The sequence below is a fragment of the Aphelocoma coerulescens genome, chromosome 1, assembly GCF_041296385.1.
Source record: "Aphelocoma coerulescens isolate FSJ_1873_10779 chromosome 1, UR_Acoe_1.0, whole genome shotgun sequence".
Taxonomy (NCBI): Eukaryota; Metazoa; Chordata; class Aves; order Passeriformes; family Corvidae; genus Aphelocoma; species Aphelocoma coerulescens.
The window spans coordinates 105,269,399-105,282,060 of NC_091013.1; the positions used below are offsets into that span (position 1 = coordinate 105,269,399).

The following is a 12,662-nucleotide window of genomic DNA, read 5'->3' on the forward strand; positions in this document are numbered from 1 at the left end:
TGCTTAAAGCTGAAATTCTGTTGTGAAGCTATGATATATCAGAGTATCCCCTTGTAATTTCATGAAGATAGGGGGGGTGGAGTGTTCAACTCTTAAGCAAAAGCACCTGTGCTGAGATAGGCAGATGCTGATGCAGCTGTAATTCCACGAGAAGTTTGGACAGGGAGAGATGGACCAGATGAGGACTTTTGCTCCAAATGGGAAAGGAGAAAACCTCAGTTCCTACAGATGCTCCCAGAGATAGTCCTAAAGATGAGGAAGACCCTTTGCTCCCAGGGAAGAAGGGCCTCTGTTCTTAGAGATGAAATGCTCCCAGAGATGGGTGAAGAGAACTTTTGTTTCTGAAAGGCTCAACCTTAAAATTGTACCCCAAAAACCTTCAAGAGTGGACCCTCAAAAACAGTTGTGGGAAAAGCTGCAAGTCGGGGGAAGAGACTCACATGCGAGCAGAGAGACTCCTCTTCCTAAATGGACTGAACAAAGTTATTTGGAAGTGGGCGGCTGTCTCATTGTGATAATGTGTTCATAGCATGAGCAAGAAAGACTTCTCTTTCTAAATGGACTGAACAAGGTTATTATGGAAGTGGTAAACAGACTGAACATCTTTTTACATTGTCAGTGGGAGAAGGGAGGAAGGTGGGGGGGGAAGAGTTCTGAAGGTGTGGTATAGGTTTTTTTTTCCTTCTTTTAGGTCTGTTAATAAACACCTTTATATTCTTTCAAGGTTGGTGCCTGCTTTGCGTTTCTCCTAATTCTTATCTCACAGAAGATAAACAGTAATGAGTATTTTGGACCAAACCACTACACTAAATTGGTGTTTCCGCCCGGTTACAGAACCAAACCCGCCACAAAATCTTAGGTGCTTCCTTCCCCTTAAGGGTGGGTCATCACACATTCCCTGTCCTCTTGGCCCTGTGGGACATGATGGAAGAGGTGACAAGGGACAGACAGATGTGTGTACCCCTCCCCACCATGGCACAGCTCCCCCATCACCTCCATGCTGTGTGCAACGGAGAACAGTGGAGACAGGCACTGGATGAACGTGGCTTTATCTACTGTGGCAAAAAATAATAGTAATTTAAAAAAAACAAAAAACAAACAACACAAAAACCAAAATAAAGGTCTAAACATGTAAAAATGAGAAGGGATGGTGTTGGAGCCACCAGGCCCCACATAGAGCATCACATCTGCCTGGTTCCAGCCCACCCATCCTGGTGACCTGGCACACGGTGCTGACCCACACCAGGGCCTTCTTGCACCAGCTGTTCCCTTTGTGCTCATCCCTGTGCAAGGCAGCATCCAGCTGACACAGCCTCCTCCCCACGCACACCCACCCACCCATGAGGAGGAGAAAGCCTCAAGCAATGCAGGTGGGCTCGATGTGCCAAGGATGGGTGCCTTGGCATTTAGTAGGAAACAGGGTATCTGTCCAAGTTCTGTGGCAGCACCGTGGGGAGGGAAGGGATATAAAGAGAAAAAAATAGGGAAAAAATCAAAAACAACCCAAAGCGGTGGAGCAGAGGTGGTGGGGGCAGGCTCAGGGGATGCCAAACTGTACAACCAGTTCTTCTTTGGCGTCAACACGGATCTGTGAGAGCGCACTGAAGGCGTAGGCAGCTATCCGGGACACCTGCGGGCACAAGGACACGGCTGCGTCACCAATGGCTCCTGCAGTTCCTGGTTATCCCAAATAAACTATCGCAGGATATTAGCCTCCAGCCCTAAAAAATCCCTAAGCCTGTTCTAGGCTTTGCCCCCAGCTCTAACAAGGCCTTAAACCTGACCTAGGCTTTGCCCTCAGTTCTAACAAGTCCTGCCAGAGCTCTGGGCAAGCCAGTAGGGCACCACTGCTCCTCTAGGATAAGGATGTGTCTCTGGGGAGCATCGCAGGGGCCCAGGGCTCACCCCAGCCCTGCTCACCTGCTGCAGGTCTGCAAAGGGGACAGGGTCACTGGCAAGCACTTGGTGCGGTTGGTTAGTCAGAGACGGCAGCAGTGGCAGCTTCTTCCAGTGCGTCAGGTTGCTGCTGAGCATGGCCAGTCGTGTGCTGTGAGGGGAGAGCAGCGAACATCAGTGCCATGCCAAGACATGGGGACACCCAGAGGATGGGTGCTGCACTCCCAGGCACCTGGCACCCACAGGGGGAGAAAGGGAGAGCAGTGGTGCTGCACTCCCAGCATCCAGCTCTCCAACACAGGCACCTGCTTCAAGCAGAAGCAGCCACATCCGGCCCCCCACCATCTGCCCCAAGGGCTGGGTGAACACAGGAACCCTTTGTCCTGGGCTCTGCTGCCTGCACTGCCATGGGCCTTCCCTGAGCAGGCTGCACCCTGCTCTCCAAGACGCCACAGCCCTACTACATGCTGAGGCCAGGCCAAAACCCCTGGGACCTGCCCAGGGACACACACGGCTGTGAAGGGGCTGCAGGCACCCCAGGGGAGAAGTGCAGGTCCCACCTGTACTGCCTGGCTCTGTCCATGTACTCGTGCTGCTCCATGCCCTGGGAATCTGCTGCCGACACGTCGATGATGTTGCTGCAGAGACACAAGACAGTGGCTCCCACTGGAGGCTCATTGCTCCCCCTGAGTTCCCTCCCCATCTCAGAGCATCCTCTGACCAGGGCAGACAAAATCCAGCACCCACCAGCACCTCAAAACAAACATCTGAAGGCCAAACTCGCCCAGTGAATGCTGCCAGCTGGACACAGTGTGCCAGGCTGGAGTGGCTGTTCTCTAGGAGGGAAATGCCAGGGACTGTTTGCCCACAGCTGCCCTGGGGCAGAGGCAGGCAGAATCTGCAGGAAGCTGGGGGCTGGTCTGGGCTCTGGGGACCTTGGCATGCAGCCACCTGAGGAAAAAAGCAGCGACTGCTGGGAGGACAATGCACTCGGCAGATGTCCTGAGAGCCCCGGTACCGGGCCCTGGGTACCCCCGGTACCTGGCACAGAAGAACTGGGCTCTTGCCCAGGGCCCTGCCACAGCCCCACTGTGTGCACCCCACAGCAAAGTAGCACTCAGAGCTGCTGTGGCCCTGCATGTTGGACACACACCAGTGGCCAGCAGCTTCCCAATGCCAGCCAGGGAGCAGAGGGGCCTTCGAGCATCCCAAAGCCCTCCCAGCCAGGCTGGACACAGGCCTCTCCCCACATTGCCCCTATGCATTTGAGGAAAAGCCTCCTTGGAAGGGGATACAGTGCTGCTGTCCCCCCAGCCACCCTCTCCACATCCCCATGGACTCACTTTCTTATCCAAACCCTGTCCCTATTTCCAACCCAGCAGCTGAGGGGTCACCTCACATCTGTGTTCCCATGGAGCTCAAAGCTGAGGGAAGGGGCTGTCTGAGGGCAGAGGGACACAGGGGGCTCTGCCACAGCTCCTCCCTTGCCCTCAGCACATATGGCTGATCACCGGGGCCCACAGCCAGGCAGCCCCCCAGCTGCATGCCATATGCAGGGTCACCGCTGGTCCCCGAGGCATGCTGCCTGCTCCATGGGCACGGCCTGAGGCTTACATGGCTGTTTTGGCGAGGATGGAGGACAGCATGGCCTGCTCATCGGTGCGTGCTGACGGGAGGTTGTGGTAGCTCTGCTCTGCTCCATTCAGCACTTTGTTGGGTGGGCTGGCTGCTGGCTCCAGCAGCCGCTTTGTCTCTTCCTCCTAAGTGAAAGGCAAGAGGAAAATCAGCCCTGGCTTCCCCACATCAGCACCACTAACCCCAAGGAATGAGGCAAATCTCACCCTCCACCTGCCAGGAGGGCTCCCTGTGCATCCCAGTGTAACCCAGGACAGCCTCAGCGCTGCTGGGGCAATGGCCAGGCACCTCTTTACCCAATTCTTTTGCTTTTTCCCAGCTGAAGTCCCCCCAGCCACAAGGACAGCAAGTGTGGCTGAAATCGGGCAGCACATTTGGAGTGGCCAATCCTGCAGGCAGGAGTCTGCAGCCATCATCAACCTGCATGAAAACCCTGCAGCTAATGACGACCTACTGTGGCTCCACTCCTGACTGGGCACCACAGACACCCCACCCTGCAACAGTGGGGGGCTCACCTGAGCCCCACCTGCCACAGCCCAGGGACACCGTGGTGTGCGGGGTTCCCAGAGTCACAGGGCATGTTTCCCCACTCACTCCAGGAGGTGCAGAGCTGCAGCTCAGCCCTTAATCCTCTGGCTTTTCTGAATGGTGCTGCAGGGGCTGTGAGAAGAGCCCAATAGGGAGATCATGGGCACAAACACGCAAGAGAACAGGATCACAGAATCAGTAAAATTGGAAAAGCCCTCTGAGCCCAACCATTCTCCCAGCACTGCCACACCCACCACCAAACCGTGTCCCCAGGTGCCAAGTCTACATGGCTTTTAAATCCCTCCACGGATGGGGACTCCAACACTGCTCCGGGCAGCCTGTGCCAGGGCTGTACAACACTTTTAGGGAAATTTTCCCGAATATCTGACCTAAACCATCCATGGCACAACCTGAAGCCCTTTCCTCATGTCCTGTTGTTTGTTCCCTGGGAGCAGAGACAGACCCCCCCCACCTGGCTGCACCCTCCTGTCAAGGAGTTGTGGAGAGTAAGAAGGTCATCCCTGAGCCTCCTTTTTTGCAGGCTCAGGCCCTCAGTTCCCTCAGCCACTCCCTGTGCTCCAGCCCCTTCTCCAGCTCCGTTCACTTCTCTGGACATGCTCAAGCCCTTCCATGTCTGTCTTGTCCTGAGAGGACGCTCAGCCTGTGACCCATGGTGGGCTGGGAGTGCAGCCACTCCTCCACACATGCCGTCGGTGGCATCTCCAGCTCCTCCCCAGCCAGAAGCTTCCTCTCCCCTTCCTCCTGCTGGGAAATGCTGCTGCGATACTCTAGGCCAGGCCCTTCTCCTTCCTTTCTCACGACACAAGTGGGAGCCGGCTGGGCTCCCCGGGGACGGGCTGTCACAGCCGAGCTCTCACCGCACCCGCGGATTAAGTTTCGCGGGACAGGTGACAGCCCCAGTTCTGCCCCGGCCCCTGAGCTTCGCGGCAGTCAGCCTGTCCCAAGAAGGAAAAGCTGGCGCTGCTCCCGCCGGAGCCGTTTGAGGCCTTGGACTTACACCTGCAGCGGGACGGGGGAAGGGTCTGGGCCGATCCCCAAGCCCCCGCCTCCAGCCCCCACGCGGCACCAGGGGGACACACGAGACGGCGCGAGACACGCGAGGAACGAGTGACACGAAGGCGGCGACAGGCGGGAGCGGCGCTCAGAGGCTGCCCCAGGAGCGGGGAAGGGCCAGGCCTCACCGGGGACGCGCGCCGCCTGCCCCCCCCCGCGACCGGGCAGCCCCGGGGGAGACGGGAGTGGGGCCGAGCGTCCCTCCCGGCGCCAGAGCCGCCCCCGCCGCGGGCCTCGCGTCCCCCCGGCGCCAGGCCCACCTGGTCGGAGGCTTCGGCCTCGCTGCTGTAGCAGCAGCCCATGGCGAGCGCGGCCCCGGCTCCGGCACGGCCCCGCCGCGCGGTCACGTGAGCGCCGAGTCACCCCGGTCACGTGAGCGGCAGGGAACACACACACACACACACGCGCGCGCGCGCACACACGGCCGCGCCGCCGCCGGGGGCGCGCGCGGCGGTGTCACGTGGGACGGGGCGGTGCCCGCACGTGGGCTACGTCACGCGGCCTAGCGCGCGGTCACGTGTCTGCTCCCAGTGCACCGCCCCCTCCCCCCAGTGCTTCCCGTGTGTTCCGGGCGCGCTCCCGTGCTCAGACACCGTGTTCTTAGGGCTCCACGTTGTCTGTGCTTCCAGTGTTCCCAGTGTTCCCAATGCCCCCAAGTTCACAGTCCCCCAACACTCCCCATGTTACCAGTGCTTCCAGTGCTTCCAGTGTCCCCAGTGCTCATAGTGTCCCCATGTACCTGGTGCCCTCAAGTTCCCTGTGCCACAGTGGTCCCAGTGTTCCCAATGTCTCCAGTGTTCCCAGTCCTCCAGTGCTCCCAGTGCTCCCATTGTTCTCAGTATCCTCATGTTCCTAGTTTTCCCAGTGCTCCCAGTAGTCCCAGTGCCACAGTGTTCTGAGAGCTTCCAGTGTTCCCAGTGCCCCCATGTTCCCAATGTCCCTGATGTCCAGATGTTTGAAGGATAAATTCATTGTCAATAGATTTGCCTTGTTATGGTTTAGGGCTCACATGCTTCAACAATCTCTACACAGGGGAGATTTTTGAAGCCTGGGCCCAAGCTTATGCTACTGATAGTGGACACAAAGGGTGCAGAACTTCCCATTTGGTAGAATTCCCAAGATAAGTAGAAAACTAACAAAATCAACTCAGTAACTGTGCTGAAATCAACTCAGAGTTGACAGGTAGTTCTAGCACTGGGACCACTGACTCACAAGCACTGACCCAAGAGATCCACCAACACAAAAGGGGAGAAAGACTGTGCATGCAGACTAATTAACATACAAAGCGTGGGAATCATATAACCAATAGAAAGTAGAACACTAATTAATGACAGAACTAGGTAACTCACAGCCAATGAAAAATAGTTTTGTTTGCTAAATGTATAAATAGTGAAAAGTTTCAATAGGTGTAGTGCTGGCTTTGTAGATTGGCTCCCCAACCCCCCTCTCTGTGCACAACTGTAAATAACCAAATATCTCATTTCTTGCACACTGGGTGAAGAACCTGTTTTGGGACTACACCCTTAGTGCTCCCACTGTCCCCAGTGTTCCCAGGGCCCCCATGTTCCTAGTGCCCCAGTGCTCCCAGTGTTCCCACATTCCCCGTGCTCCCAGAGTTCCAGGTGGTCCCCCTGGTCACCTTTGTTCCCGGTACCTCCAGTGTTCCCAGTGTCCCCATGTTCCCAGTGCTTCCAGTGCTCAGAATATAAAGTGGGGGGAGGAATGAGGAAGAGGGGGACATCTGGAGTGATGGTGTTTGTCTTCCCAAATAACTGTTGCATGTGATGGGGCCCTGCTCTCCTGGAATAGCTGAACACCTGCCTGCCCATGCGAAGTGGTGACTTAATTCCTTGTTTTGCTTTGCTTGTGTGCATGGTCTTTACTTTCCCTATTAATCTGTCTATGTCAATCTCAACCCACGAGTTTTCCAGCTTTATTCTTCCAATTCTCTCCCTGATCTTGCTGATGGGGGAGGGAGCAAGCGAATGTATTGGGCTTGGTTGCTGGCTGCGGTTAAACCATGACTGTCCTTATTTGTCGCCCAGTGTGGGGCACTGAGGGTTGAGATAACAATAGATCTGTCCAGAGTAGGTTGGAAATGTCATACATGAAATCCCTATTTGTGCTTGGTCTTTGCATATTAAGTGCTTTAATTAATTTTGAGTTAAATATTTTTAAATTGAATGTTAAAATTAACCCATCAGCCCAGGTACACAAATCAAGTTTTATTATTATGGTTTTCACTGGTTCAAAGCAGTTTATTTGCACCCTTCCCAGTAAAAATTCTCCAGGTAAAAGTTCCCCAGTTAAAATCCCTTTTCAAACATTATCACTTGTACACCATAAGAGTTATCTTTCCTGTGTTTACTGTATACTTTTACAAGTGTTTTAAGATACGTTGGATGTATTTTTTAGGTGTTTTTACTTGTACTTTGGTTCCAAGGCAGATTTCAAAACCCCAGTTCCAACAAACAGCCCAGCCCCCATAGCCATTACCCTGTAAGCAAGTACCATAGCAACCTGAATTTTAATAACCCTTATCTCAACTAATACCACCCCTCTGACAAGGATGAGCCATTGGTGGACAGAGATAATCTGTCAAAGGGAAAACACCAATCACCTTAAACCGAAGGGGCGGGCTGTGGGCGGGCTGTGGGCGGAGCAAAGGCACTATAAAACAACGAGCCAGAGAAAGACACGCCCCTTCCCTCCAGCCTGCTGAGGTGGGGTTGAGTGCTGGGAAAACCTACTCCTATTAAGGAGCCTTTAGAAATATTTTTTTTTTTGGACTAGCCTAGCACTGTAAGCCCTTTTTCTCTACCTGAGGTCCAGTGCTGTTTCAGCCAGAAGATCAAAAATCCCTGCGCTCTTGGGGCATGCCATCTACCGAGCCATAGGATCCCAAATTTTTATATTTTGCTAATTTTTGCAATTTTTCAATTTTTCCGTTTTTAATAAATTATCTTAATTTTTAACTAAGAGTTGTCTCATTTCTCACAGGAAACAGACTTGATCTCAGCATTTGCTGTATTAGGTCCAGAGCCACTGGTCACAATGTTGCTTGGTCTGTTCACGTGGGTATGGTACCTAACCCTGGATGTATTCCTGTATCTGCTCCTCAGGGTGACCTTTTACGGAAGAGGGACAGGGATCGGCATTGCTCTGTTGCTGTACTGTGGGATATGAGTTTATGACATGATAACATCAAGGGCAATGAGGGTACTTTGGGATGTGTATTCTGTGCTGCTCTCCTGCTGCCCTTACTTCAGCACTACCTTTGGGAGTCCATTAATACTTGTACCCAGTGTGGGGGGGGAACGGGGGAAGGATGATTTTCCCCCTTTTTCCCCCCTTTTCCTCCTTTGGGCCTGTTACAACAGCTTTTGAGAATTTTGAATTGCCTTTGGATGTTAAGGAAAGCATGTTCTTGTTGCAATGTCTGCTATGTCTCAGTGCGCTCCACACTGTTTAGAGTCAAGTTTGGAGGCAGAGCAGAGATTTCCAAGAAGGCCATTCAGAGATGTGTCATGAGGGGGAGTAGTCATGAGTGGCATGGAATGTACAAGAAAATTGGCCAATTTTTTGAGAAATTCTCTGCTCCAGTGGTTTGGGAGTTCACCCCTGAACAACTCCAGAACCCTGATAAAGTGACAGAATATTTGCAAGGAGTATGCTATGGCAACTCCAGAGGTGAGCAGGTTACTGCAGTGTGTTGGGCCCTGGCTACTCTTAATTGGACATTGGTGGTCAGTAGAGAGCACTCTCGGGGAGGAGGAGGAAACAGAGCAACAGGCACTGTGGCCACACCACCTGCAGCTGAACCAGGGGAACAACCCACGCTGGAAGCAGTCACCCCTGCACAGAAGAAGGACTCCAAGACAAGATCAGTTCAGGTAGTGAGTGATGAAAAATCAACACCCTCAGAACAGGAGGAGGAGGCAGGGCCAGAGAAAACCACCTGATCCATGTCCCCAGGTGAGCTGTAAGATGTGTGAAAAGGTTTCAGCTGCCACTTAGATGAGCCCCTGGTGACCTGGCTGCTCCAGTGCTGGGATATCCCAGCCCCTGATATGGAACTGGATGGTAGTGAAGCCAAGCAGCTGGGATCCCTGTGCTGGGATGTGAACATTGACAAGGGGATTGGGAAGAGGACAGAAACTCTCAGGTCAAGCGCGAGGGAAAGGCATTCTCTCAAGGGTGATCGAGTTGTGCACCGAGACAAGTGGAACACCATGGAGCAAGTACCCAGTACCTCGGAGAGAATGAGCTGTGCTGGAGGTTGAATCTACTGTAGGGATTCAAATAATGAGCAGTTCCCTGTAGGCCCAGGTGTCCAGTGTACACAATCCTTGTGGCAGAAATTTGTACAGAGCACACCATTGTCATACACCAACTCATTGTCAAGGAAATTGGCAGAGGGTGCCATCTGGTATTGTCTGTTGTCAGGAGGGGGTCTTCCATGTGAATCGTTTCTTTTCTTGTACCCCCTGTAATTAGTATTGTTGCTGTTACTGTTAGTTTTCTTATATCCAGTAAATTGTTCTTATCTTAACCTGAGGTCTTTACCTTTTGCGCCTCCAATTCTCCTCTCCATCCTGCTGCTGTAGGAAGAGGGAGAGGAAAGTGAGGGAGAGAAAGAGTGGGTATGGTTTTCAGGGTCTCGGTGAGGGCACTGAACAGGGGAGTACCATTCCTAAACCACAACAGATCCCAGTGCCCCAACCCTCCACACCCCCAGTGCTCCCAATACCCCCATGGTCCCAGGCCCCACAGTGTCCCCAGAGTCCACTGATTCTGGCTCACAGTCCTCCCGGTGCCCAGTGCTCCTGGCTCCCTGTGCTCCTGTTACCCAGTGTTTCCAGTACCTAGTGTTCTCAGTGCACAGTGACAGGACTCCAGCTCCAGTATCAGGACCACAGCTCCTAGTACTACACACCACTATTGGGGCCCCAGGTCCAGTACTGGTACCCCAGGCTCCAGTATCAGCACCCCAGCCCCAGGCCCCTTTCTGCAGTCCAGGACCACCTCCCTGCCCCAGCCTGGCCCCGTCTCCGTTGGCAGCCCCGCTGAGCTGGTAACCGGAGCTCTGATAACAGCTGCAGCTGAGGTGACACCATCAATAATTGAGTGGCAGCAGGGCTCCACGCAGGACTGCCTGCCTCTGCCTGCCTGGAGTGTGAGGACAGGTAGGTGCCACTCCCGTTGCCCTATCCTGTTGCCATGGCTGGGGACCCCCAACAGCTCAGAGTGTGGGGAGCAGGGTGTGGGAAGCAGGGTCTGAGGTGCAGGATATGGGGGGGGGATGGGAGCAGAAAAGCTGGACCAAGGGGGGTGCAAGGGGTTGTGCTGTACGGTGCCCCTCAGAGCAGCCCAACCCCCTGAGATGCCAGCCCTGCCGACCCAAATATCAGGACTCCAGCGGATGGGTCCCCAGGACTCCCCAGCCCTGGCACAGGGATCCCCACAGCATCCTGGGGTGCCCCAGCCCTGCAGGCCCAGCAGCACTGGAGCCCAGGGAGAGGTACTTCCAGGGGGTGCACAGCACAGCCAACTCGTGGCATGGCTGGGAGCTGTGAGGCTGGCACTCTGGGAGGATGCCCCACCACAGCGTCCCCTGTGATGGGATAGATTTGCCTCATTATCGTTTAGGGCTCACATGCTTCAACAATCTCTGCACAGGGGATTTTTGAAGCCTGGGCCGAAGCTTATGCTACTGATAGTGGACACAAAGGGTGCTTTGAACTTCCCATTTGGCAGAACTCCCAAGATAAGTAGGAAACTAACAAAATCAACTCAGCAACTGTGCTGAAATCACCAGCCTCACTCGCTTGTGATGGTGTCTCCAGTGATTGCCCTGGCCTTCCTCCCCTTCATTGTCACCCTGCTGATCCGGTACCGGCACTACCTGATGCTGCTGTACCGGGCAGTGCTGGTGGCCTGGCTGCGGGACCGGCTCACCGGCACCTCGCGGGAGCAGCGTGCCTTCCAGTACCTGCTGGCCCATGCCATCCCTGGGGACCCCCACCACATCCTCCAGACCTTCGATCAGTGGTGCTACCACTGTGAGCACCTCAGCTGTGTGGGGCCTGACAAAGGTGAGTGCCACCCTTGCTTGCCCACACCACACTGGGCATGACACTGGGCATGGCCATGGAACCATTAGTATGGCCATGGCACCAATGACATGGCCGTGGCACTGCCAGCATGGCCACAGCACCACTGGCACAGGCATGGCACCACTGCCACAGTCATGACAGCACAGACATTACAGGGTTGGTGTGGTCATGGCACCCTTGGCATGGTGGTGGCATTGTTCATATAGCCATAGTATCATTAGCATGATTGTGGCACCTTTGACATGGCTCTGTTGGTATGGCTATGGCATCAGCGACCTGGCTGTGGCATTTTTGGCATGGCTCTCCTCCATTCCTCTGGACACTGGGAAACTGCTTGGCACCTTCGTCCTGCCCAGGGCTGGGGTGGCGCAGGTTTGTGGGTGCTGAGAGGTACATGCCATGTCAGGGCGGATCGTGGAGCGGGTGCTGTTGGAGCGGGCACCACTGCGGGTGCTGGAGCTGGGCACGTACTGTGGCTATGGCACCGTGCTGCTGGCACAAGGGCTGCCCCCAGGTGCCCGCCTCTACACCATCGAGGGGGACCCCCGACATGCTGCTGTGGCTGAGAAGGTCATCCGCCTGGCTGGCTTCAGCGAGCAGACGGTGAGCACCCGGGCACTGGGAGAAAGCCCAGGTCTGCACCTGAAACCAGGGAGGAGATGGGTGGGGGTCCTTTGCTGCTGTGGCAGGGACTGCAGCACCTGCTGGGTAGCATATGTGGGAAGAGAAAGGTCCTGTCCCATGTGGACCCGTCACCACCCTGTGAAGCAGGGTGGTGGGTGGGCACCCTGACACACTGCCCCAGTGACTGAGGGTGCTGCAGCACAGGTGGAGCTGATTGTGGGCCCCTCGGAGGAGGTGATACCCCACCTGCGGGAGAAGCATGGCCTGATGAAAGCAGACTTGGTCTTCATGGATCACTGGAAACGCTGCTACCTGAGGGACCTACGGCTGCTGGAGAGCCACCAGCTGCTGGCTGAGGGGGCCACCATCCTTGCCGATAATGTCCTCTTCCCTGGGGCACCCCACTTCCTGCAGTACGCCAAGACCTGCGGCAAATACCACTGCAAGGTGCACCGCGCCAGCCTGGAGTACTTCCGCGCCATTCCTGATGGTATTGCCGAGCTCCGCTACACCGGTACCTGCTGAGCAGGCAGCAAGCTCCTGCCTCGTAATGGCCATGGTTACTGCGGGAGTACCAGGTCCCCAACCCCCCGCCTTGGCCTCAACATGGGCTCTAGAGGAAATGCGGTGGCTGCTGTGGTCTGTGGTGGGGTCCAGTGGGTGGTAATGATGTGGCTCATTCCCTGTAGTGCTCCTGCCTGCACTGCACAGGGCGGTCTGCCAGTCACCCCAGTGGATGGTGGGGAGCAGCCCTGCACTTGCCTGGGTGGCACCCCCTGCCTGCCCTGG

The 12,662-nt window shown here is 55.1% G+C and overlaps 2 protein-coding genes across 2 annotated transcripts; one reads left to right on the forward strand and one right to left on the reverse strand.

Moving 5' to 3' along the window:
- Nucleotides 1-1,032: 1,032 nt before the first annotated feature.
- LAMTOR1 (late endosomal/lysosomal adaptor, MAPK and MTOR activator 1) lies at nt 1,033-5,527 on the reverse strand. The gene is made up of 5 exons (XM_069023508.1): nt 5,394-5,527; nt 3,511-3,656; nt 2,457-2,534; nt 1,921-2,047; nt 1,033-1,630 (listed from the first exon to the last, which is right to left on the reverse strand). Exons 1-5 carry the CDS (start codon nt 5,433-5,435, stop codon nt 1,538-1,540), a joined length of 486 nt encoding a protein of 161 aa, XP_068879609.1. The 5' UTR covers nt 5,436-5,527; the 3' UTR covers nt 1,033-1,537.
- A 5,058-nt stretch (nt 5,528-10,585) lies between these two features.
- LOC138114294 (transmembrane O-methyltransferase homolog) lies at nt 10,586-12,588 on the forward strand. Its single transcript, XM_069023553.1, is given in 3 exon segments — nt 10,586-11,228; nt 11,656-11,864; nt 12,018-12,588. Coding segments are annotated over 3 exon segments (852 nt in total). The 5' UTR covers nt 10,586-10,966; the 3' UTR covers nt 12,399-12,588.
- The last annotated feature ends 74 nt before the right edge of the window (nt 12,589-12,662 follow it).

Bases quoted from the DNA above. Each gene is read 5' to 3' on its own strand.
- LAMTOR1 (XM_069023508.1), bottom strand. From the start codon at position 5,435: ATGGGCTGCTGCTACAGCAGCGAGGCCGAAGCCTCCGACCAG. The intron at 2,535-3,510 runs GTAAGCCTCAGG...GTGTCTCTGCAG, and splicing joins ATCCTCGCCAAAACAGCCAT to CAACATCATCGACGTGTCGG. The intron at 1,631-1,920 runs GTGAGCAGGGCT...TTGTGCCCGCAG, and splicing joins CCTTTGCAGACCTGCAGCAG to GTGTCCCGGATAGCTGCCTA.